The sequence below is a fragment of the Antechinus flavipes genome, chromosome 1 (genome assembly GCF_016432865.1).
Source record: "Antechinus flavipes isolate AdamAnt ecotype Samford, QLD, Australia chromosome 1, AdamAnt_v2, whole genome shotgun sequence".
NCBI classification, from domain to species: domain Eukaryota; kingdom Metazoa; phylum Chordata; class Mammalia; order Dasyuromorphia; family Dasyuridae; genus Antechinus; species Antechinus flavipes.
In genome coordinates, this window is record NC_067398.1 from 317,051,727 (window position 1) to 317,079,397 (window position 27,671).

Below are 27,671 nucleotides of genomic sequence, written 5' to 3' on the forward strand. Positions count from 1 at the left end.
AAGCTTAAGCACTCCACCAGCCTCAGCCTGCCCAGGAGCAGCAATTCTAGATATGCATGTAACAATATGTCTGACTTTCTAAAAAGCAGATTAATAATAAACTAGCAGCTGAGAAATAGAATAAAATATTAGCCAGTTAAAACTGCAGCTCCTTTGTAGGCAGGGACATCATCTCTGTATTTCTTCTCCTTTCCTCAGCAGCCAATGTAATACTTAATCTCTATCTGCTCAAAAATATTTTAATTGAAGATAGTTTTTTCCTTGAAATTGTAATGTGGTTCACCAAGGAAATACAATTTAACTTACTAAATTGGTTTGCACACAGTTTTTGGAAATCACATATGTTACATGAATTTTATTATGTACATCACTAGTTAATATATAACTCCAATTTTATAAGTCACAGTGATTTCTCTCCTATCCTATGATTAGTTGCTATTAGCTACATATATTCAAATGCTACATAAATTGGCTCATCTTCCCTACAATTCATGGAAATTGCTTTAAGAGTAACAATGACACCATTTGAGTCACTAACACCATTTCTCAAAGGATCAGGATGTCCTTGTTCTTCCCATCCAAGAATTGCCTTTCTTTCTGCTTAGTTCCTCATAACCATGCCAAATGTGGTAACAGTGATAGCATGATGTCCTATCTGGATGGCTGTTAAGAAGTTCAATAAATAGTTGCTAATTTATTTCTATTCTGAAGCTTAACAGTGTTATAAATTTACATAAAATGGTCTCAATAGAATTATTTTGAAGAATCAAATTTAGAAAAAACAAATAGGCTGTGTTCATGTTCATAGTTACATTCCACAAAACAACAATGTGTCAAGCATTTTCTCTGAAAAATTCATGGTTTTGTATTTTTGTTTTTTTCCCTGTATCCATCAAATTAGACACAGGATGTATTAACTCAGCACAAAAAAGGAAACTAAATTATAGGGAGATTAAAAAATTTGAGGAGAGATAACTACATTCAAAGTGTAACTTTTTGTAATTTTATGAAACAATTTTTAAATTCAAATTGTGATTATTTTGGGGCTCCTGTTGAGTAAACTCCCTTACCAGTGCAGCTCCTGGGGCACTGAAATGCTTTAAATGTCTTATCCAGGGTCACTCAGCTGGTGCTTACATGTCATAGATGGGATCTGAACCTAAATCTTCCTAACTCAGAAGTCAGGTCTCTATTAGTGTTACCACAATATAGTGGTTGCCTTATAAAATTAAATTATCAGTGCTAATGATAAAATTGTTCTTAAAATGTTTGTGTTGAGTAGCATTCATTGTAGAACACTTGATAGAATTTGGATAGAGTGGGAGAAGGGGAAATTAGGGAAGGAAAAATGTCACGAAAGATCAACAGGATCATGTAAAATTTGCTTTTTTCCCCTTTTGTATAAAGTAGACTGATATTTGTTTCAAATCTTGGGAGAAAGAACAAATGATGCTAAAGAGAAGAGGGGATTATGGAAGAAGGAAGGTCTTAGAGGAAGAGAAGATGACACAGGACTGAGAGATTTGGAGGAACTGTCTAGGGAAAGCAATGAAATGTTTTTATTCTGTGATTGGAGGATATAAAGTCATAATTGAGGATAAGTGGAATAAAGTGGAGTGAGGAAAGGGGAGAGCTAGTGAGAGAGTGAGAAATGAGGAATAGAGGGAGGAGGAGGAGAAACAAAGAGATAGGAAGAAGGGATGAGAAAGGAGTTTATGTTGATCAACTGTATCACAGTCTGTAGGAGGAGAATTTGATTATGTTAACACAGATTAAAGAAGACTGTGATGTTTGAAAATAATGGAGAAACTTTGGGAGATTTCATGGTGGATATAAAAAGAAAACAAAAACCAATCTTATAAATGTGGGTGAATCTGTTAGCATATTTTTGTAGTCAGAAGAACACATGCTTTCTTCTATCAATACTTTATGACCTTGGAGCAGGGGTAAAGAGTGTAGATTTGAAGAAAATATGTAATATGAGACTTGGGACTGTTGCAGTTAAGGACACAATTAAGAGGGTGAAGAGAGGTAGAGTGAGAGCTATGTTGACTGGTAATGTATTACAGATTGATTATTGCATCAAGTGTAGCTGTGAGGCAATTAATGCTCATGGGAACTAGTGAAGAGGTTAGATGTTTTCCCTTTCCATTCAATATGAGTGTGGGAAGCAAAGTAAATGAGTGTGAGAATGAAGGGGGTATTAGGAAAGATTTTAGTTGGAAAATACAGAAGCAACTTGGTAGCCTGGTGGATAGAATGCTAAGTTTGATTGGCGGCCGAAAGACCTGAATTCAAACCTTATCTGAGATACATATAAACAGTGTGACTTTGAAGTAGTCACTTAAACCTTCATATTCTGACCTCTAAGATCGTTCACAGTTTTATATGTATATAAATCTCTATATTCTAGAGGATAATTACAAAATGTGGCTGTACTTATGGATGGCAGATATGGAATGAAAATAAAGGTCTTTCATCTAGAATACAGAAAACATTCTGATATCAGGGTATCAGATGGTTGATGAAATTGACTTTTGAAATGATGAGGATGAAAAAAGGGAGGAGAAATATGGATGCAGGAAGTGAAATCATGAAGGAGGTAGAGAAAGTCCTATGGGATGAGAATGGAAATCACTGGAAATAGAGAGCTTATCCAAAAATTCTCATTTAAATGCAGAATATAATTTTACAGGGACCAGGAAATAATCAGAGAATATACTGAAGATAGAGATTGCCTTGAGAGGCAAATTGAAATGCTTCAGTAAGTACCTATAAATTATCTTCATTATATGCAATTTTCACTGTTCTTTTTTCATAAATGTTATGTTATATGTACAGCAGAACAATAGACTGAATCCTAAGAATGGAAATGCAGGTAAATATGTATTTCTCATCATTACATTTTATTCAGTACAATCACTTGGCTCCTTGAGATAAGTGAATTGCAAATCAAGCATTGCTTTTTCAATAAGCAGAGGATGGGTCTCCAAAAGTGATTTTGGGATTTGTTTCTTCCTGGGATACACAGGGTGTCCCCAAAGTTTTAATGCACCTTTAAGATTATTAAAGAATTCTCTGCTGATTCCTTTTCTCCAAAAAATAGTGACCATTCTCCGTGTTTCAGTAAACCAGATAGCAAAGAATAGTTTATGAAGAACTTATTGCCAATTATTTAGATTATCTATGTGTTGAAGTATATATGTCTCTCTCTTAAGGCAGGTATATCATAGGGAGTTTTTCTTTGAATTCCTTTTGCCTGCATCTCTGCTTTTCCAATGATTTTAATAATTACATTTATCTAAAGACTGTAAGGACAATCTACTTTTGGAGGCATACATCAATACTCACCTCATTTAAATGGGGAACTAAACATAGAAAAAAGAGGACACATTTTTTGGCTTTGGCAGATATTTAATTGTTTTGCTATGCCAAAGATAACTATTTAAGTCTTAATGAACAGAGGTAATTTAGGCTAGATTTGCCACTGAGCATGTCAGTTTTAACACTGCCAGTGTTCTAGTTATATCAGCAATAACATTGGGAATACTAGCCCTTTCTGAAATATTTAGAATCTTCCTAAAGGCCTGATCTAGTTGAAAGGGCATTAGATTTAAAGTTGGAGAACTAAATTGGAATTCCAGCTCTGGCTCTCATAAACTTTGTGATTTTAGCGAAGCTATTTAGCTTCTCACTTCTATTTTCTTTCTTTAAAATAATGTGATTAAACTACATAGTTTTAAGATGTCTTCCATTTCTTGATATTAATGATTCAGTATGAGGAAAAAATGAGGGTTTGTGAAATACCATGACGTATTTTGTATTTCATCATTTGACAAATTAAGCTTTTCCTTTTAGACCTTTTTAATTCTAATTTAATCAAATTAATTAAATTAAATTTTTTTAATTGTAGAACAGCCAACAGAAAACTACATGACAGTAATGATGGATTAAGAAGTGCACTGGAAAACACCTTTAGTAAATACAACAACAGATCCTTGGTATGTGCTATATTTTTATAATCTACTTTGCACTTTGTCTAGCATACAGTATTCTAAAAGTCTATCTTTTTAGGAGAAGACTCTAATTTTTACCAATACATAACAGTGATCTAATTTTATCAAAAGAAAAAAAGAGGCTAGCCCTTAAAAAGGGTCCTTTTTTCTGCCAACATTATTGGATGTTGTTTTCTTTTGTTGTTCATTCATTTTCAGGCATGTTGGAATTTTGATCCCATTTGGGATTTTCTAGGCAAAGATATTTCCTTCTCCAGCTCATTTTACAGATAAGAAAACTGAGGGAAACAGTTATTTGCCAAGGGTAACCCGAGTAGTAACTGTCTGAAGATTGGATTTGAATTCAGGTCCTCCTCACTCCAGCCCTGGCACTCTATCTACTGCATCAGCTGCTTGCCCAAGTCTTCTTGCTTACTGTGTATTTAATATTTCAGATGTTAGTTTTTATTCTCTATAAATTAATATTTATTATAGAGAGAAATTCTGTTTTGAGCAATTCTATGGAATTGTGTAAAGAAAGAAAATATTTGAAATTGAGAAATAATCCTAGATTATTTTCTGATCTCAGTTGTCTAGCCATGTAACTGAGGATTCTTCAGTTAGCCATCTGGTAAAATGATTGTGTTAAACTTTATGATCACAAAGATATTTTTGGGCTTTAGCATTCTATTATTGAAAAACTTTTACTGTTACTTGACCAGGTCAAAGCAAGCATTAATTTTAATAGAAAAGCATTTTGAGTCTATCTCTTCTCCAGAATGGCTTTTCTCTGCCACATATTGTGTTTTGGGCTTTGGAAAAGAAAGCCTCTCCTAAACCCATTAAGGTCTAAAAGGAAAGAGTTAGAAAGTTGGAATAAAAGGTCATGTCAAATTTCAAAACTGAATGTGATTAGACATGTAACTATGAAATTTAAAATTCATTTATACCAAAAAAGACAATACCAAGCAGATCATCCTATTTGGATTATTTGGAATTACTGCATCCCAAAATAGAGTCATGATCAGTTGGACAAGACTGAAACAACTGAACAATAAGAAGGAAACAATAGCAAGCCAACACATAAATTTTTCTTTGCTATTTTGCAAAAACTTGCCTGATTAATAAATGGCTTCCCCCCCACAGCGTATCCATAATATTTCGCCAGGAAGCACGCTTTCTAGAGGCAGTCTCAAATTTAATGGCAATCATTCACCTCAGAATTTGCGGTATGACCGGTAGGTAAACATCTGCTATCTTTACATTTGAATTTTGGATCTAGTTACATAAAGAAGCAAAATATTTCATGTAAGAAATAGAATGACAATATTTTTATTAGTCTTTCTTCATCATATCCCTTGAAAATAAGATAATAGATAGGATTTTGGCTAGAACTTCAGATTTTACCTGGCTTGTTTCTTAAAACTAGTCATTAACAAGTATTGTAGCACGGTAACTGAAAGCATTTGGGATATCTTTTTGTCCTTTGAAAGATTTCTGACTAATGTATTTATTGATATTCTTAACATTTATTGATTTGTTGAATATATAACTTATTAAATTTGGGGATGAAGGTCTGGACTTCTGATTTCCTTAGTTTGGAGAAATCCCCATGTGGAAACAGTTCCCCTGATGTAGATCTAACTTTAAATCTTAGAGAGATTCCCAAGTAATTTAGTGATTTATCTATGGTCCCAAAACTAGCATGTGTCAGGACTTGAATTCAGTTCTGCCTACTAAACTAACTTTTAGCCCACTACAGTTGTAATATTAAACTCAATTAGAAATGGATCTCTGTGGGCCATGAATTGACTTAGAAAAACACAAAGGAACATTACCCATGTTTTTCATATTTCTTGTTATTTTGTTAAACACTTTCCAATTATATTTTAATCTGGTTTTTACAAGGGCTATGAGTTTGAAACCCCCATATTACAACATACTATCTCCTGCTAATATAAGTTAGACTTTATGTAGAACTTTGAAATGTTAAAGTATTTCACAACTATTACCTAATTGTCTCAACAAGCTTCTGATATAGGAGCAAAGAAGAACTGTGGTAGCTCAAAAGAAACATGAGATGTGTGAATTTAGGGACACCTCCACTGTAAATGTTCATATGATTTATTTGTGCTTGACATGTGGTAGAGCTTCTGAGTTCATATTAGTTTAATTAGCCACAGTTGGACACGATGTATCTAGACCCTGACATAGTAATTTCATTTTGGTCCTCTTTGAACATGAAAGACAAAAATCAACCATGGATGGTTACACTTCCCATTTTGCAGAAAAGAAAACTATACTGCAAGACTTCTCTGCCTATTTTCCTTCCCTGCTCTCTCTCCTTCCTTTCCAACCCTCATTTCCCTCTTCCTTCTTTCACACTGGCCTAACTAATGACTCATCTTACTTAAATATTATTGGCATAGAAAGAAAATAATTCAGCTTTTTAAATTTGTAGTTTGAAAGTTTGAACCTTCCAAAAAATTTTGCGTTCATTTTTTTGTAAGTGATAAATGGAGAGAAAATTATTTTTTTCTTCTTTGAGACATTATTATTTGTTGTGATGATTATTTAGAATGTAGCAAGAAAAGGTGTATGGATACCAGCGGTATTATAATCCAGCTACAGAAAGAATTAGATTGAATGTCCCTACAGATCAGTTACATGACAACAGTATGATAATAGCCTCAGCACTTGGTATATGTAGTTTATGATATTGAAACTATTATTTTAATCTCCAGTTTTTAAAATTTTAGATCTCATATGCTTAAAGCCAAGAGAGATGGTTTCTGATAGCATTCTTCCTAGAGATTTTAAATTTATCTTTCATTTCAGCTACTCAACCTTCTAGGTGGTCTAGAGATGCTTTTATTTCTAATCAAATAATGAAGCAAAATAGTTTAAACTTTGTGAGTAATTGACACTGTATCTCTGGTATTTTGAGGATTAAATATTACTTTGAATTCCTACTGGAATTTGAAGAGAAAAAATGATTTCCATTTCTGCTCCAAATTTTAATTCCTTTTCATGTGGAATCCTGTTAAATATGGAGAACAATGTATCTATTTTCCACTTCTAGAATGAGCTATATGAGGACATGGTTCTATATGTCCCTTGGTGTCATATCAGGAGCTTCAAAGTCCCTTTGCTATTCTAATCATCTTTCTATGTATACCCTTCAACTTGGGAGAGAACTTTTTCTCTTCTAAAATGTTTTAGAGATGAATACTTATTCAAATGTTTGTTTGCTTGTGGGTGTTTGTGTGTGTGTGTATAAGAGACAGACAGACAGAGAGACAGATGGACAGATGAACAGACAGAGACAGAGCAAAATAATTAATATTTGTTAAGTACTTACTATTTAAAGAACACAGTACTAAGTACTGAGAAGAAGTCAAGTTCATCAAGGACATAGCTTCTGCTTATAGAGAGACTAGAATATAATAGAAGACATTAGGCAAGTAACCATAATGCATACAATTACGAAAGAAAAATATCTTTGAGAGGTCTGAAGGAGTATGTTGTTATTAATGGTGAGAGAAGAGTATAGGAATATTAGGAAAGAATTCCTGGAAGATGTAACATTTAATGTAATCTTTAAAGGAAGAATAAAAATTCAGTGGAGGAAAGAAGGGCATCCCTGAATGTTAGGAAGATTGCCAAAAGGGAGATGCTGAAAATATTTGAGCAAAGAAGGAACATGAGGAAATCTATATGTAAATAATTATTCTGCAACTAACAGGATGTATGGAGGAGAGCGAAAGGAGGGAGAAAGTAGAAGAGGAATTACCTGCAAAGAAGATATAAGAATCTTGTACATAACTAATGTGATGACCTATACTAGGGTGGTAGTAATAGAATAGAGATTAGAAGATGGATTCCAGAGATGTTGAAGATATAAAATTGATTAGACTTAGGACTTGAACAAATAGGAGAATTGAGAAATGAGAGAATCATTGATAAAACTAGCAATTCAAACACAGGAACATAGATAAAATGTTAAAGGCATAAATGGGAGAAGCAGAAAACAAATATAAAGGAAGAGATGGACTGAACTTATTTTTAGATCTGTTAAATTTGAAAGGGCATTATTACATTATTATATTACATTATATTACATTAATGTTGTTATCCAAAATATAAAGGACCGCTTGCCATCTAGGGGAGGGGGTGGAGGGAGGGAGGGAAAAAAAAATCGGAACAGAAACGAGTGTCAATATAAAGTAATTATTAAATAAAAATTAAAAAAAAATGTTGTAAGGTCCTTAGATCAGAATTGTAAACAGGTTTTACCAAAATAATAACATCTGATATTCGGGAAGGGGTCTCTATGACCATCATATAGAAAAGCATTTTGAACTCATTTTAACAATGAAAATAATAATAACAACAATAATAGCAAATAGCTAAAATTTAAATAACACTTTGTGCCAAGCACTATGCTTTATCTTATTATCTCATGTAATACTTGCAACAATATGGGGAGGTAAGTGCTATTATTATCCCCTTTTTACAGATGAGAAAGACTAAAACAAATGGAGTTTATATGAATTGCCCAGGGACACAAAACGAGTTAAGTGTATGAAGCAACTCTTTCTGACTCCAAGCCCAGCATTCTGTCTACTGTGTCAATTAGCTTCCTTCATTTAAATGAATTTGGAAGTAAATAAAATTGCCAAGAGATAGAATATTTATAAAAAATACATTCCTGTGATATTCCTTTGGAGAGTTCCTGCATTTATAGAGTTCAAAACAGTTTTGAGAAGCCAGTAGAAAGAGAAGGCAGAGAGATAGAAGAAAGAACAGGGGAATACAGTGTCACAAAAGCCACATGAAAGTAGCCAATAAGATAGTTAAGGAAATATCCAGACTTGTAAAAAGGTTGAGAAAAAAAGATGACTGAATAAAGACCACTGAATCTCTTATTAGGCAGTCCCTGGTAAACTTTGAGAACTGAAATGTTTAGTATAAGTAGAAACCAGATTACAGGGATTTTCAGGTAATTATCTCATTTGAAAACTCTATAGTTGGGTACTATAGATATTAATTCTTCTTTTTATGGGTAAAAAGTAGGATAAGTAATATTAAGTGACTTGTCTATAGTCATACAAACTAATAAAAGTCATAGACGGGACCCAGTATTTCTAACGCCAAGTCCAATACTCTCTCCACTAAGCTACATCTGATCCATTTTTAGGAGCAGAGGACAGGGATATTAATCTGAGAGGAGAATCCAAGTTACTTTGTAGAAGTACTGTAAAGAAGATAACTAGATGGAAAAGAGATTTCTAAGTGTTTTTATAATTTTCTCATTTTATTATTTTGAATATATAGAAATTTTTAGAGGTGACACAATTTTGTAGGATTTTTAAAATACTATTTTATTTTTCCAAATATATGTAAAGATAGTTTTCAACATTCAGTTTTGTAAAACTTTGTGCACCAAATATTTTATCCTCCATTCCTTCCCTCTCTCTTCCCTTTCTTCTCCCCAAGACAGCATGCAATCTGATACAATTCATTTAAAAATACTTCCATATTTATCATGTTGTGCAAGAAAAATCGTATCAGAAGGAAAAAAAAAACATGAGAAAAGAAAACAAACAAACAACAACAGAAAAAAGGGGAAAATACCATGCTTCAATCTACATGCGTCTCCATAGATATCTCTCTGGAGGAGGATGGCATTTTCCATCCCAAATCTATGGGAATTGTTCACAATTTTGAAAGACAAAAAAACCCCTGAAAGTTTAGTTTTCATAATATGTCAATAATAAGAAGAAGGCAAAGGATTAGGAAAACAAATTTCATATGGTAATTTTACTCCTCAAAATGCAAGCAAGAAGATACCAGGTACTATTGGTCCATAATCAACTACTCTCTTAAATGTACATCTTTATGATTAGAATTTTGTCACAGCTTCAGATATCTTTGATGAAAATTATTGGATGTGAATGTAATGGATAGGCTCATGTAGATGACTTTTTTGTAAAATGAGGACTTACATCACATAGGGTAGGTCCTCCATGAAAGTTGTATAGAAGGTTATAGGCAAGAATTGTACAAGATAAGAATATGTGTTCTTATCACATGTTGAAGGATATACTTAGATTGATTGTATCATAAATCCAATGAAGTTAGTATTTCTTTTTTGATTGGATGCATTATATTGAGGAATCACAGGATAGGAATTGTTTGTTCTCTAAAAATTCCCTACATCTATTTTGGGGGGATTAAATTAGCTATTTTCTAGCCACAAATTCCCTTGCACCCTTTCTCTCTGTTTTTCAGAGAGGGTAGGAACCAAAGCCAGAACTTTGTATTTTTCCCTATTAAATTTAATTTGAGGGAGGTAGAGTGAAAGTGCATATTGATTTAGGAGATCAATAGACTTCAGGCAGACCTGGATTCAGGTCTTGCCTCTGAAACTTATTGTCTATGTTACTCTGGGAAAGACATTTCAGCTATCATTCCTCTTGGGCAAGACTGAGACTATAAAGTTCAAAGAAGCAAGTGCTGACCTACACCGTTGAGAAGGAGTTTTCTTAATAGGATCTTGCTATACTAATGAAATCATAGCTGGAGTTAAAACAAAAATTTTTTTGTCACCTGAAATTATAGAATGTTTCCATAACATCTCTCTTCTTGTTCTTCTTGTTCTTGTTCTTCTTGTTCTTGTTCTTGTTCTTCTTCTTCTTCTTCCTTCTTCTTCTTGTTCTTGTTCTTCTTCCTTCTTCTTCTTCTTGTTCCTTCTTCTTCTTCTTGTTCCTTCTTCTTCTTCTTCTTCTTGTTCCTTCTTCTTCTTCTTCTCTTCTTCTTCTTCTCTTCTTCTTCTTCTTCTTCTTCTTGTTCCTTCTTCTTCTTCTTGTTCCTTCTTCTTCTTCTTCTTCTTCTTCTTTTTCTTTCTTCTTCTTCTTCTTCTTCTTCTTCTTCTTCTTCTTCTTCTTCTTCTTCTTCTTCTTGTTCCTTCTTCTTCTTCTTCTTCTTCTTCTTGTTCTTCTTCTTCTTCTTCTTCTTCTTGTTCCTTCTTCTTCTTCTTCTTCTTCTTCTTCTTGTTCTTCTTCTTCTTCTTCTTCTCGTTCTCCTTCTCCTTCTCCTTTTCCTTCTCTGTCTCTCTCTCTCTGTCTCTCTTTGCATATACATATGTGTGTGTCCATTAGCTGGTAGGTATTAATTTTAATTTTAAAATTTTAAAATTAATTTTGTGCCATCCACACATTTGATAACTATATTATCACTGGATTCATCAGTTATTGAAAATTTTGGATAGAAAAAAATTTCAAACTGAACCTTTAGCACTGCAGTAAATGTTGAGCACATTAAAAATCAGTTGGTTTAGTTATATTGCATATTTAGATAAGAGTATCATTTCCCAAATCGCCTTTCCAGGCAGCTTTAAAAAAATCATTAGGTTCACAAAAAGTGATTTCTCTTCACAAAGTTTGTTTGCATCTTTCTCATTTTTTTCTGGCATTACTCTCTACCCCGAGATACCCTCTACTAAATAGCTAGGTAACTTAGCCAATAGGGCTCTGGGCCTGGAGTCTGGAATAACTAAGTTCAAATTTGGCCTTATATATCTACCAGCTATATGTCTTGGGGTCAAGTCATTTAACCTCTGTCTTCCTTACTTTCTTCATCTATGAAATGAGTATAAGAATAGCTAATTGTGATAATTTGTTACTTGAGATAATTTGTCAAACTCTTAGCATAGTACCTAGCACATAAATGGTTTCCTCCCAATTTCTGTTTTCCATAGATTATAGGGGTAGTAAGAGAAGATAAGTAACTGTTTTCATTTGATTCACTTTCCCTCTAAACTCAGACTGACAGGAAAATTAGATGAAAGGAAAATAGTGGTGAAGAGCAGCAAAAAAGACATTAATTAAATAATCTGGCATTCCTTTTAGGTTTAGAATTTATATGGCAAGTTCTGATTTTCACGGCTTTCTGTATAATTACATGCTTGGTATGATCTAAATGTTCCTGAATCAGATGTTTCATTGAGAGGTAACATGATATTTTGAAAAGAACATTAGACTTGGAATCCAAGACCAGCACTGCAACACTGGGATCTTGAAAAGCCAAGTCAATCCAACAAGCATTTATTAAGCACCAACTATAGTGAAGGCAGAGAGGTAAATAGAAAGCTCACTAAAGCAAGCTTAACTGAGCAACCGAAAACTTGGTTTCAGAGAGCAAATAATGAAGCATCTCTACTCTCAGCATTTAGCACTCTAAGTCAGTGCTAAATACTGAGAGAAGAGATGCTTCATTATTTGCTCTCTGAAACCAAGTTTCTGTACTTAGAGCATAGTAGGAATTAAATAAATGTTTGATGATTCTTTTGACAGAAAGATAGGATACAAATAGAACAGAATGCTATATATAATTTTGATATCAGAAGTGGTTACCCTATTCCATATTTTTGCTTAACGAGTCTTCTTTTTTGTAGACATAAATATATCCATGCTTAATTATAGCCTGCTTGGAAAAATTTGGGGGGAAGAAAAGGGAGAAAATGAATAAAGTAAAAAATGCACAGCAGAGACTAAAACAAAATCTAAAAGAAAGCAAAGATGGACTGTTTTGAATACAATGTGTTTTATTATTATATATGCTTTCTTAAAATGGAAATTTGTTATATATTTTAAATTCTTTTATATATTTTTCTGTGTACATGACAGTGTTTTTTTCTTTTTCTTTTATGATAATAGCCTTTTCTTTTTCAAAATAAATACATAGAGGGTTTTCAATATTCACTCTTGCAAAACCTTGTGTTACAAATCCCACGTCCTAGACAGCAACTAATCCAATATAGGTTAAAAGTGCGTTTCTTCTAAACATATTTCTATATTTATCATGCTGCATAAGAAAAGTCAGATTAAAAGGGGAAAAAAAAGACAAATAAACAAGCAAGCAAACAATAAAAAGGTGAAAATAGTATGTTGTGACACACATTCAGTCCTCATAGTCCTCTCTCTAAATGCATATTGCTCTTTTTATCACAACACTATTCGAATTGGCCAGAGTCACCTCATTTTTGAAACAGGCAAATCCATCATAGCTGATCATCACATACTATTGTTGCTACTGTGTACAGTGTTCTCTTGGTTCTACTCATTTCACTTAGTATCAGTTCATGTAAGTCTTTACAGAATTTGCTGAAATCATCCTCCTGATTGTTTCTTATAGAACAATAATTTTCCATGACATTCATATATCATAACTAAATCAGCCATTCTCCAACCGATGGGCAACCACTCAGTTTCCAGTTCCTTGCCACTTCAAAAAAAGGCTACTTTTGTATTTGTTTTAAATTTTAAAAATTGGTTTTTTTTTTTTAAGTAGGGTTCAATGTATGTGGTAGGAATGAGGAGAGGTGGGCAGGAAGTGTTTCCAGAAACAACAGTGATCTAAAAAACACCACCACCAAGGAAAAGCATATTTTGATGTATACTTATTTTTTATTTAATTTATACTTAACATGTATTGGTCATCCTGCCATCTAGGGGAGGGGGTGGGAGAAAGGAGGGAAAAATTGGAACAAAAGGTTTGGCAATTGTCAATGCTGTAAAATTCCCCATGCATATAACTTGTAAATAAAAAGCTATTAAAAAAAAAAGAAAATGTATTTTGTAAAAGAAAAATCAGGAGAGGGGAAGTTATATCTCCAAACCTGAAATTACTCTTGGTACTGCTTAATCTGTTTTGAGCATTCTGAACTCCTCATTAAACCACTTATCCTCTTTCCTATTTATAATCAGATCATCACGTTCTTCCTACGTGGATGAGGATTGTGATTCATTAGCCCTTTGCGATCCAATGCAAAGGATAAGCTGTGAGGTTGATAGCCTGCCTGAGAGTTGCTTTGACAGTGGTCTGTCGACTTTGAGAGATGCTAATGAATATGATTTTGAGGTGGAAGACAAGCATCAAAGGAGTTTTCAAAGGTCACAGTGCACACAGGAGAGCTTTGGGGGTGATGCGTCTGATACAGATGTAAGTCCTGGAAATCATTGATCATCTAAGACCTTTGATGAAAAGAAAAATTAACCCCCTGTTTGAAATTAACTAGCCTCAAGAGTTCACACAAACCAAAAGGATTTTTAATGAAGTTATAAATGTTAAACAGAATCAATAAAACAATATAGTTTTTCTACCCTGACTTCAGAAGGTCTTTCTTATTGAATTGGCACAGCTGAGGATCCTTGTCTTCCTCATTAGATTGACACATACTGATTGATGGCATCCAATATAATTTGTATGATATATCTTTTTGTTTAAATGCATCTTTTTATTTTTTAAAAATAACATTTTTTTTGGTGACAGGTTCCAGAGATACGAGATGAAGAGGCTTATGGTTCTGACAATAACAGTACAATACTAGACTGGAAATCCTCAGAATCTGTTGTTGAAGGGAACTTTGGTACTTCTATAAGAAAGCCCATATCAGCTCTCTCACCGCAGGTAGATACTGTTTTTGTGGGATATCTTTTTTTAATGCCCTCTGGTAATTTTCTATATCCTGATACAAACTAGAAAGATAAGGGGAAAAAGTAGTTAAATTTTTCTCATTCTGATTTTTCTTTTAGGCAAACTTAGCTGATGACAGCCAAAAATATCCTAGCTCAGAAAAGGCATATAAAATTGTTCTTGCTGGAGATGCTGCTGTGGGGAAGTCTAGTTTTCTTATGAGGCTTTGTAAGAATGAATTTCGAGGAAACACCGGGGCCACTCTAGGTACATTTCCTATTTTAACTGTTGAAGAAAAAGAATGCTTTCCTTCTCCTATTGTCTAACTTCTCTTGGGGATCACACATGCACAAAATACTTTAACACATCAGGAAATCCTTGGAATCCCTTTTCTGTTCTCCAAAAATTCCTCTATCTTATAAAATGCTTCTCTTTTATTTCTATTTTTAAAATTGGGTTTCTACTTCACCCAGGCTGAAAATACAGGGATGATTCATATCCTAGTCCATTTCTAAATAACATGGGAGCTTTGACTTGCTTTGATTTTACCTGTGCTTGTTCATTCTTCTTTGATAACCTGGTCAACCCTTCTTCTTGAGATTGAGCCTTATTAATTCCAAACTTAGTGTAGACATCCAATTGGCTTAGCTCATTGAATTTCAACTCCAAAGCTCAAGACATCCACATGGCAAGAAGAGAGAATGGGTTTTCATACTTTCTACTCTTCACTATCATTTTCAGACTTTCCCCTCTACCCTTCAACCATCTGTAACCTTTTACCCAGCTATACTCCTTTTTCTAAAGACTTCTTGGTTACTCCCCCATCTTTTGCAATAAATTCAGTCCTTGGTCTATGGTCTTTCTCTGTACTCTACTCCCTGGTAGTAGGCTTGAAGGACATTAGAATTCATATTGAAATATTTAATATTCCCATATTGAAATATTCTAACATCCCCAAACAAAAATTTTTTTGTCTTCTCCATTACAATGACCTTGTATGTTGTACTTCAGGTATATGTTATTACTATCACGTATTGGTCTTCATCACTTCTCAGAAATGTATTTTCAACATTCTGAACTTTAAAATTCTATTCCCTGACCTCAGCTTCCTATTCTTCTGATTCTCATTTTGTAGTATATTGTTTTTTTTAATGATGATCTTTGTTCTCTTGATTCATCTCCGTTCTCTCAGTCTGTTTCTACCACTCTGACTTTATTTACCCAATACTAACTACATAGTTATTTATTTTGTTTCTGTCTTCCTTTCTTACTATCTGACTTGCCACATCATCTGAGATCCTTTCTGGGTAACCCTTAATATATACTTTCTCCAGTTTTATTTCTGGACTTTTGTGTTGCTATGGATTGTACCCATTATTAATTTGGTGTCTTTAGTAAGACCTCTGATATTCACTATTCATCATACCCTGCTCTTATAAACTCAATGTCCAATTTGTCATTGACTGTTCCAAGCCTTTCTCTTATATCGCTGGTCTAAGCCAAACTTCTGCATGTCTGCACATTCAATTAATTGCAATTCATTAGTTGCCACATTCTTTTTGAAGATTGATACCTTTCCTTAGGTCCTTCCATATTCCTCAAAATTTCTTAGCATCATAACCCCTTGTCTTTCTGGTCATCAAAGAATTGTCCCCAATCCATGAAGTTGGTTATCCTATTAGAATCTTGAATTCTATTCTATCTTCTTTTCCTTGGATCCTTGCTCCAGTACCAAAATAGAACAGTGGACTTAGAGTCATTCTAAGTGAAATTTTTGGTTTCAAAAGTCTTTTCCAGCTAAAAATCTATTATTCCACAATCCCTCTCAGGCTACATGCTTACAAATTTGCTTAGGTTTTCTAATCCTAACTCATCTCATTATTCTCTTTTTCCTTGTCTCCTTTGTTAAACTTCTTCAAAAACTTTTCTGTTTTATGCTTCTCCTGATCACTCATTCTCTGCCTAATCTTTTATAACTGGTCTTCCACAATATCTGTTATTAAATTTTAAAATTGTTCTTCTCAGTGTCACCAAATTCAATTGTATCCTAAGGCTTTCATCATAACCTCTCTGTAGTATTTCATGCTTTTACTCTGTTCTAGCTTCTAAATACTTTCTTCACTCTTGACACCTGACCCACCATCCTGTTCTCATTTTCTTTTTGTCTCCAAGTCTACCTGGTTCATTTTCTATGTCTCTACTGATACTCTTAGCCATCTTATGCATTATCATGACTTTAACTATTATTTATATACAGATGACTCCTAAACTTGTTTCTAGCCCTTCACTTTTAGCTCCATACTTTCACCTTTAAATGACCATAAAATAGTTCCACTATTTCCTCAAACTCTGTATGTCCCAAACTGAGCTTATCTTTTTTTTTCTTCTAAATTTGTTCCTCTTTTTGACTTTGTCTATCAATTTATTTATATTTTATTTGACAGGATAATATAAATTGTTTCTTCCAGTGCACAAGGTTAAAATTACATTTAAATTTAATTCTTAATGCTATTTTGATATTTAATTCTGGTCCTTGCAGTATGTTCTGTTAGTGGAAACAAATCTAAAGAGTCTAACTGCAAACTTATTAAACAAAATTTTTTTTTGTCCCATGGCCATAGATTATTTCTATGCCCAAATTAGTCTTAAACCAGAATGGGAAATGAGGCAAAACTGTAGGTATGTATGGCTTACTAATTATCCATCATCACTATTGGAAATAAACCTCACAAGTATTCCAAGCTGATTAAGTCAATGGAGTTATGTTTATGATGACTTTGTATTTTACTGTAACACAATGCTGGAGTGGTATATAGATATCTGTCATATCTTGAAGTAGTCTTTAAAATAAAAAATGAAAATATTGAAGACTTATCCTGGGATCTTATGCTTCTTTTAAAGGAGTTGATTTTCAAATGAAGACACTTATTGTGGATGGAGAACCTACAGTATTACAGCTCTGGGATACAGCTGGTCAAGAGAGGCAAGTATTATTCACAGACTTCATAGTTATATATAGATATGTGATAATAGAGTGACAAATGCTTACTGGATTGTTTGCTCTTTCTCTCTCTTATAATATATATATATATTTTCAGTTTCATTTAAAATCTGACTACTATTTTCTCCATGTTCCAATCCTTTCTTTTTCTTCCCTACTCTTCTGCCTCATTTTTTTATCTGGTAGGCAAAGAATTTTTTTTTTTTAAAGCAACCCTTAAGTTTATTTGTTTAAGAAGGCTCCAGGGTATCTTTTTTTTTAAAGAAATATTCAAGCAAGAAGACTTCACTTTATGAAATGCTAATGTGGGCAGCTATTTAGCTGTGAAAGATTTAAAATTATGTATTTGCCATTACACAGTGAGGATTCTGACTTCACTTCACTTCAAGAAATTCAGCTCTTCTCTGTACAAGGGCAGAGATTCTCATCAGCACAGACCTATTTCTATAGAATTGTATGTATTGCCATTGACTAAAAGGTAGTAGCTCCTTATCCCATCTAGTTCACTGGGAATAGAATTCATCAGTTTCATCTGAAGGACAAAATGAGCCTTTTAGAATTTCAGCTAAAAGATGTATAACTTAGGTAGTCTTTCAAATGTCAATTGTGACAAATCTGCATGAAATCCTGACAGCATCACATATATAAGCAGATCTAAGACATGCCACTTATGAGCTATCTCTCCCTACCACGCCTTGCTAACCTTCTCATTCTTTTTAATCCTTAACACCCTCTAACTTTTTTTTGTCTCAAACTCACTTGCTATATTCCTGTGGCATCAGGTTTAGTGCATAGGAGTACAGGGTACTAAAACTCTGACAGAACAATAGCTGTGCTTATGACTTCCACTAGAATGACCATATCTGTATCCTGGCTTATTTGGACATTGAGAAGAACAGCACTAGAGGCTATTTTGCAGGTTGTATGCTTTAAAAAAATATTTATATGAGGAAGAGAACTTTCTTTTTTAATTATAATTTTTTATTGACAGAACATATGTATTGGTAATTTTTATAACATTGTCCCTTGCACTCACTTCTGTTCTGACTTTTCCCTTTTCTCCTTCCACTCCCTTACCTAGATGGCAGGCAGTCTTATACATGTTAAATATGTTATAATATATCCTAGATACAATATATGTGTGCAGAACCGTACAGTGAAGAAACCTTTCTTTGACATAAAAGAAGTAGACAGGTCAGTGGGAAATGAGAGCATTCAATTAACTTACCAGAACCCATTGCTTACATACATTTTTTTTCTCTTAAGATTCCGAAGTATAGCAAAATCCTACTTTAGAAAAGCAGATGGTGTGCTGCTGTTATATGATGTGACCTGTGAGCAAAGCTTCCTAAATGTACGAGAATGGGTAGATACTATCCAGGTAAGATCAGTCAACAAATGTTTTTCGAATAATTGTTGTGGCCTAGGCTCCATCTAGATATGGTGGATACAAAGGTTTAAAAAAATAGTCTGTCCTCAAGAAACCCATCTTCTTGTAGTCAGAGAGACATCATGTACATTCAGACTGTCCCAAAAATCTCAGTGCAGTTTTAGGCTTTAATATCTTGAATTGGGATAGCTTGTGTAAGCAAGAACAAAATAAACAAAAGATAATTTGGGAGGGCAACCACTAGGCACTAAAAGGGATTAGGAAAGTAATCATTTAAGAAATAGTGCTTTAGATGAGCTTTGAAGGAAGTTAAGATTTTTTTTTAGTAGAAGTAGAGAGGGAGTACTTTCTGGTATCCAGGTGTTCTGTTAAAAAGCATAGACAGAAGATGAAATTTCACAGGTGAGGAATAGCAAAGAGGTCAGTTTGGCTTAATTATATAGTGCTTGAGTAAAAATTTTTTACACACACACACACACACACACACACACACACACACACATTCACATCAAGACATCACGCTCCTGTTGTTTTTTATTATCTTCTAGAACAAAGAATGAATAACAACGTGTGTGTATGTGTGTGTGTGTGTGAATATATGTGTATGTATACACATACACACACATACAAAGTTTAAAAAGGTAGATTTGAGCCAAGTTATGAGGGGCTTTAAATGCTAAATATAGTGTTTGATTCTAAAGCTAATAGGAAGCCACTGGAATTTCTTCAAGCTGGGAAGTATAGAGTCAGACTCAAGCTTAAGGACAATTATTTTGGCAGTTGAGTGTAAATTAGATTAGAAAAAGGAGAAACTTGAGGTAGGAAGACCCAACCAGGCATTTCAGTTATATGTGATAAAGTCTTGGTAGTTGTCCTTAATTCTCAAAGAGTACCAAAATGGCAGATGGAATTGAGATATACAATGTTGACTATGACTGATCAGACCAATACACTCTCAGAACATTCTACCATAAATTGGACATAAGTGGGTCATATGAACATTTCGATTGGAACCAATCAACTGATGAGTTCCTAAACTGGGATGGTGGGACCATGTGAGTAGAGACAAGTAAACAGATGTGTATCATATATATTAAACATATCATGGAAATCTATTTACAAAAAGGCAACATCAAAGATAAAACCTTGAGAAATTTAATTGTCAGGCTCCTCTCCTGTCATGGATGAAAAGCTACCAAATCATCTTGTGAGATAGAGGATCAATCTGAATATCAAGACTTTCAAATAACATTATTGGGGTTCATCTCTTCTACCCACAATATGATTCTCAATTAACCAGAATGTTAGGAGCTTCTGAGAACAATTCTGGGTTTTGAGGATATACACCCTTTACAATATGTCAAAAGGATGAGATTAGAGATGGAATTCAGTATTATTTCTTGCTAACTCCATACCAGAAGAGGGCTACAGATATTGGTTATCCTTCAGACTAGTGAATGAATGTCTGAAAGAAATACTTGAAAAATAGTCTTAGGTATGATAGAAGCCTCAAACCAAAAGACTACCTTTATTTCTCAGCAATTTAGAAAGAATATTTAAGCCACACACTGGTCTTTCCAGATGTATTCATCTTTGTGAATAACAATGGTCTTCAGTGGTTTTATCTCTTTGAGTGGACTAGAATCCCTATTTCAACTTGTAAACTTGGCATTTTTTCCTTTCTTATTTTTTTATTCTAAAATTTAAAAAAATCCCAGCATTTGAAGGAGGTGACTTTTTATGACTAGTTTAGATACACCATTAAAATTATATCAGAAGATATACTTCGAGTCCCATTTTTTGTTCAAACAGTATGAAACAAAATGAAAGTTATTTGAATGATAAGTGTGCTATAGTTTTTAATAAATGTCAAAGAATTTGGGTATGTGGGTAGAGGTTTCAGAGCTGGCAGTCAAACATTTATGAAGTACAAAATTTGTCAAGTACTGTGTTAAATGTTAGGGATACAAAGAAAAGCAAAAATATTCCTTGTTCTTGAGCACAACATTTAAATAACAAAGTAGTTAGAATATTTACCTATAATAGATATATGGTAATCTTAGAGGAAAAAGAACTAGTTATTTTAGAGACTGACTGGACAAAGCCTTTTCGAGAGGGTGGCATTTGGATTGAGTCTTGGGAGCAGCTACATGGTACAATAGAACAAGTAATCTAGAGACAGGAAGACTTATCTTCCTGAATTCAGTTCTGGCCTCAAACACTTACAAGCTATGTGATCCTGGACTAGTCACTTAACTCTGTATGTCCCATTTTCCTCATATGTAAAATGAGGAAGAAGGAAATGGCAACCAACCCCAATGTCTTTGCCAATAAAACCTTAAATGAGACCACAAAAAGTCAAGCATGATTGAACAGCATTGAAGAATGTAAAAGAACTAAAAGCAAAGTTTGGTGAGAGGTATTCCAGACCTGGGGGTAGGAAGCCACAATTAAAATAAATTATCTTAATACAATTATTAATATAATATGTAATATACATATATTACATATTATATTAATAATACATAGTATATATAGTATAATATAATTATACTACATGACTTTATGTAATAATTATATAATTACATAGTCATGTAGCATAATTATATTACATATCCATTTTATCTTCTATGATCCTCTCTATCTCTTATTTGTCCATGAACATAAATCATCTTTTTTTGTTACAATGGAATATCAAAAAGAAAAAAAAACTCAATGAAAATAATATCATTCTTTGAATTGATGTGATGCTTTTACTTTCAAACTGCTTTCCTTTTATTTTCCTATTATCTTGAAGTTAAATGGGAATGGCATTGATAATTCCATTCTGTATATGAGGATAGGAATGAAGCTATGACCTGTACAGCCTCTCATAGTTGATGATCCTGTCTTCTGAATTACAGTTTTAAACTATTGGCTCTGATTGGTGAGTAATAACTTAATTCTAAGGTAATTCTAAATGTTAGCAAGCAATTTAATTAGTAAGCTATTAAAATTTTTATTGATGTTTCTGTACATTACAATCATTTCCAGATTTCCCCCTCCTCCAACAGTCTTGTGACAAAGTAAAATGATTAGACAATTCAATGAATTCATCTCAAAGTACATGCTACATTTCTTACCTGTAAACCCCCAAACTTCTCTTTTTAAGTTTTTTTAAAATGAAAAATCTAGTTTCTCTCCTTTCTACCCACCACTGAAAAGAAGAGGAAAAAATGAATTCCTTGTAGCAAGTTTGCTTTATCAAGCAAAATGAACCCTATTGGCTGCATTCACAAATATCAGTGCCTGATTCTGAATTGTAAATTTATCATCTTTGTGTTAATAGTCAATTGCACATTATTTTCAGATATTTGAATAGAAGAAAAGCTCGAGACCAAACGAGAGATAAAGAGGGTGACAGAAGATAAAATGTCTAATTTTGAATACATAAAAATAAAAAAAATCCCCCCAAACTAATTAAATAAATCTAAGATTAAAAAGGAAACAATTTAACTGTGAAATATCCATGTAGTAAATTTCTATGATAAATGCCTTATTTCCAAGATAATTATTTATATTGCATAGTTTATTTATATTTATAAGAATAACAATCATCTCGATAAATGGTCAAAGTATATGAACAGGCATTTCTCAAAGGCAGAAATCTAAAAAAAGTGTTTCAAACCACTTCTAGCAAAATGCAAATTAATATAATTCTGAGATTCAATCCCATGTCCATTAGATTGGCAAAGATGATAAAATCCTTTATGCCCAAAAGTAGCACTTGCTTTTTTTTTTTTTATAGTAGCAAAACCCCCTAGAAACTAAGGAGTTTCTCAGAAATTAAGTAATGGCTAAATAAATTGAGGCATATGAATATGCTTTAAGAAGTGAGGAAATAGATGATTTCAAAGAGACATTGAAATGCATATGAAATGACACAGAGTGAAGTAAAAAGAAACAGAACATCAAAATGATAAAAATGAACAATCCTGAAGACTTTTTAAAAGCTGATGAAGAATAAAATAAATGGAACCAAGAAAACAATTTATGCAATTAAAATATTGTAAAGACAATTTTAAAAGTTGTAGATATTATGATGAATACATTGACCATTCATGATTCCAGTGTATTAATGAGCTCTTTATTATATGTGCTGAGGACTAAAATAAGTTCTAGGGATAAAAAGGAAAAAAAATTAAATATTCCCTATCATCAAGAATCATCTCTATTGTATATTATTGGGGGAAATGACAAGTATATGTCCACATAAAAGCAAAATATATGTGGAAAAAATACAATTACTCAGCAGTACCACTGGCAAATTAGTGTGAAGATGATTCAGGAAAGTCCTTATGTAGAATCTAGTTCTTGAGCTGAGGTTTTTTTTTAATTATTATAGCTTTTTATTTACAAAACATGTGCATGGGCAATTTTTCAGCATTGACAATTGCAAAACCTTTTGTTTCAACTTTTCCCCTCTTTCCCTCCACCCCTTACCCTAGATGGCAGATAGACCAATACATGTTAAATATGTGAAAGTATTTGTTAAATACATACATACATACATACATACATACATACATACACACACATAGTTATTTTGCTGCACAAGAAAAATCAGACTTAGAAATAAGGTAAAAATAACCTGAGAAGGAAATCAAAAAAGCAAAAACAGAGGGAGTGGAAATGCGATGTTGTGATTCATAGTCATACCCCATAGTTCTTTCACTGGGTGTAGCTGGTTTTCTTCATTATTGAACAAATGGAACTGATTTGGTTCATCTCATTGTTGAAGAGAGCCACGTCCATCAGAATTGAACATCATATAGTATTGTTGTTGAAGTATATAATCTCCTGGTCCTGCTCATTTCACTCAGCATCAGTTCATATAAGTCTCTTCAGGCCTTTCTGAAATCATCCTGCTGGTCATTTCTTACAGAACAATAATATTCCATAACATTCATATACTGTAATTTGTTCAACCATTCTCCAATTGATGGGCATCCACTCACTTTCCAGTTTCTTGCTGCTACAAAAAGGGCTGGCACAAACATTTTGACATACAGATCCCTTTCCTTTCTTTAAGATTTGAGCTGAGTTTTGAAGGAAACCAGAGAACGTCAGAGAGGGGGGTGAGGAGTGCAGTATATCCCAGGCAAGAATGCAACCTATAAAAGATACAAAGACAAAAGGTAGATTAGAAATTATTTTTGGTCACTAGTGCCACTTTTGGTCTATAGTAAAAAGTTCATCAGTTGATATCAGTGAGCTATGGTCTGAGTTGAATAAAAGAAAGATATTAGGCTAGATCATATTTGAGAAATTGATGCCACTAAGAGACCTGAAATTATCCACCTTTGCAAAAGGTCATCTTTTTAATGTCAGTTTTAATATCTCCCATAATTATTCTTCCATGGTTTATGAAATATATTCTTAGAAGAATAAAATTTCCAAGTGACTTAAAAAATTACACTTATTATCCTAATAAGCAAGCTTCATTATATTGCCTGGAATGATTCATATGCAAAGAGTAGTATAATAGATGTCATCAGGTACATTTATGTTCAGAAAAAGAGATAGACCTATCATGCAGTGAGAATAGGAAACAGCATATAGATAGCTTGAGTTCAGTGAGTAATGAGAGACCCAGAGGCAGACTTAAGCATGTATTGGAAAGATTCTAAATTAAATGTTCATGGAAAGACATGCGTAAAAGTCATAGAATAGAAAGGCCTGGATAAATTAGGGTAGAATAGTGGATAAAGTATTGAGAATATATGCCCACCAAATAATGAATGTGCTGTAAATAGTAAAATGCCATAACTTAAGGGACCACACAAAGCAAACAAAATTGTGAAAGAAATTTCTTACCCAACAGTTGTTTGGATTGTGATTAAATAATGCAAAGTGGTTGAGGTCAACTGTAGTATTTAAAATAGTCCAGACGTTAAATGGCTGAAGTTTCCTGAATCTAAGCTGCCATCATTGTTAAATATTTACACATTTTAAATAGGTTACCAAATTGGCAGCACTATTGTTTCCCCTGGCTGTGATCAGAATCGAAAGGGGATAATTTTTGATCAGAGATTACTGCCTGAATTTGTAGCCAGGGATGAAATCATATATAATCTGACATCTGATTTATGTATCAGAAAAATGATTGACTTGATGAGCCATTGACAGATGAGCCATCTGTCTTATGATTGCCTAACTTAAAAGCATTATTTCTTTCTTTATACAACCTGAATGACTTAGGTGAAAATAGATAGAATTTGGTATGTTGATTTACTAAAAAGGGTTAAAGAATGTAATGTAATATACATGTTGTTTTTGATTAGTCCATATAAATTAATAAGAACTTCATTGGGAGTTGATGTAGGCTTTGTATTTGTTGATAGGAAGTAGCCTTTGTGTTGTAAAATCTTAAATCAGATTTCAGATCCTAATTTGCTTTTGGAACCATTTATTTATCTGATGACTTATTAGTGAATTAAATATTTATGGAGTACCAAGTTGAGGGAGAGAGTCACAGGGGATCCAAAGATGTAAAAAGCATACACAATCTTTCATTTGGAAAGACAGTTCTTTTATGTGTAAAAAATAATATAAAAATTGCAGTAAATACTAAAGGAATAGCAAATAGCATTACCAACTAATATTAAAACAGGGATTTCTATGCATTCTTAGTTGATATTCAGAATAAATCCTTTTAAGTATGCAGTATAGGCATCCATATCATCTTTATTGTATAGATGAGAGAACAAAAGTTCAGAGATTTTTAAGCATTAAAATGATAGTACTATGATTGGGACCCATGTTTTCTTACTCATTTTTGGGATGACTTAAGTCTATAGTGTTCTTTCCAGTACACTGATCTCTCTTTCAGATTCTATAGAAGAAAAAAAAGGTTCCTAGAGGACAAATTGGTGACAGAAGTCTTGACAGAAGAGAGAACATTTAGTGTAGACCTTGAAGGATGTTTGGGATTTAGAAATCTGGTTGAAAGAATATTGAAGATAGAAGGTACACTGAGCAAAGCTATAGAAAAGGATAAATATAACCTCTTCAAGGAAATGAGTAAATCATTGTTAAAGAAAAAGATTTTATTCAGTAGATCAGTGGAAAATAAAACATAAAAGTTAGTTGGGGCCATATTTGGTAATGGCTCTTATCAATAACAGGGAACTATAAATGAACGAACCAGTGAATAAATGATGCCTTAATTGAGTGCTTACAAAGTACAAAGCAGCATGCTACACTTTGGGGACATAAATTTAAAAGTAAGACTGTCCCAGTTCCCAAGGTTCTCACATTCTAATGGAAAAAAAACATATATGGGAGATTTAAACTACAAGTGAAGAATGAAAGGTCCCATGGTCCCTTAAGATACAGGAGCAAAGTGGATGGTAATGATACCTGTTCTTTAATGTCATTTCCATTGATAATGTAATTCTATTAAATTAATTAATCCATTTCTGGTGTTGAACCATTTGATTGTGCCAAGGATTTTGGTGGCAAAATCTTTCTTTCCTGGATCTTCAGTAGCATGATTAATACTTGCTGGATTGTATCTCCTTAGATATTGCTTCCCAGAATGATATCTGCAGATACTTGAAACATTGCTATTCTCAAGACTATTGATTTTAGAGTCTTGTGCTGGCTCTGTCTGGGTCTGAAGGAAGATGATGATCAGGATAGTGGTGGGTTGATTTGATTGACACCTGTTACCTTCTTTCTCTCTCTGGGCAACTCATTGCTTCAATTTGGCTGGCTTGATTAATGTTGGTTGGTTGTTGGTGGGTATAGCTGGCTCTTTCCAGTAGTTGACTCCTCAGATGATGTCTGTGAGAACTATCCTGGAAGTAGGGCTAGTGACCTGATAGGAGCTGGGGTACTGCCACTTTCAAGGCTCCTGTCCTTACCAGTTTATTAGTGGCATTTGGTCAACAATTGCAGGAATTGATAAGAAAGGTGGGCCCTTTCTCCACAATGATCTCTTCTCTTAGTGATGGCTATGGGGATTGTGGGAGCCTCGGCTGAAAGCAGTTTTGGTGTTGAGAGATATCATTTTTTTCCTCATGCTCTTAAGTTCAAGTTAGGTCTGTTTCTATCAGAGTCTGTAGGGAGATAGTGATTAAGTGTGATGGTAGTTGTCTTGTCTGGAATCTGCTGCTTTGTTTGTTCTTTAGGGCTTCCTGAATGATGCAAATGATTTGTGGTCTTGGGCCTGTATTTAAACTTGTACTGAACTGCATGAAATTTGAAATTCCCGTACATTGAACTTCAGCCTACTCTGAAGACCAAATATGAACCCAGTTCGATGCAACCTGCAGTCCAGCTGGGATGACTTTATCATGGTGTCTTCCTGAGCTTAGAATTCTTAGATTGTTCTAACATGATAGAAGTTGATTACTCTCTGGGTTTGTAGGATTCCACAGAGTGAGGATATTCCAGTACAAAAAGGATTTATCTATTAACGAGTCTTTGAAAGAAATAGAATGGGAAAAACCATTGAAGATTTTTAAAAAAATATTATTGTCCAAATGAATTTAAAGACAAATATTGAGAGACTTCAAGTAGAGATGATTGGCACATTTGAGAGATACAATACTACTACTCTGCCCCCTTCTAACTTTGTGGTTTCCTAGATACATAGAACCTTAAATAATTTCTGCCATTGGACAGTTTAGTAGGAACCATGCATAAAAAATCTAAATTGTGTGTGTATGTGTGTGTGAAAGAGAGAGACAGACAGACAGATAGACACAGAGATAGAGACAGAGAGAGTGAATATATTTCTGTGTGCATACCTATATAATAC

General features: G+C 33.5%; 1 protein-coding gene across 1 annotated transcript in view; it reads left to right on the plus strand.

Moving 5' to 3' along the window:
* RASEF (RAS and EF-hand domain containing) overlaps nt 1–27,671 on the plus strand; it is a 103,630-nt gene that overhangs the window by 56,325 nt on the left and 19,634 nt on the right. Inside the window, exons 7-14 of the mRNA XM_051966453.1 lie at nt 2,696–2,764; nt 3,914–4,001; nt 5,142–5,233; nt 13,766–14,000; nt 14,331–14,468; nt 14,594–14,741; nt 17,376–17,457; nt 18,742–18,856. Coding sequence (XP_051822413.1) covers nt 2,696–2,764; nt 3,914–4,001; nt 5,142–5,233; nt 13,766–14,000; nt 14,331–14,468; nt 14,594–14,741; nt 17,376–17,457; nt 18,742–18,856 — 967 coding nt within the window. The remainder of the gene's footprint in view (nt 1–2,695; nt 2,765–3,913; nt 4,002–5,141; nt 5,234–13,765; nt 14,001–14,330; nt 14,469–14,593; nt 14,742–17,375; nt 17,458–18,741; nt 18,857–27,671) is intronic.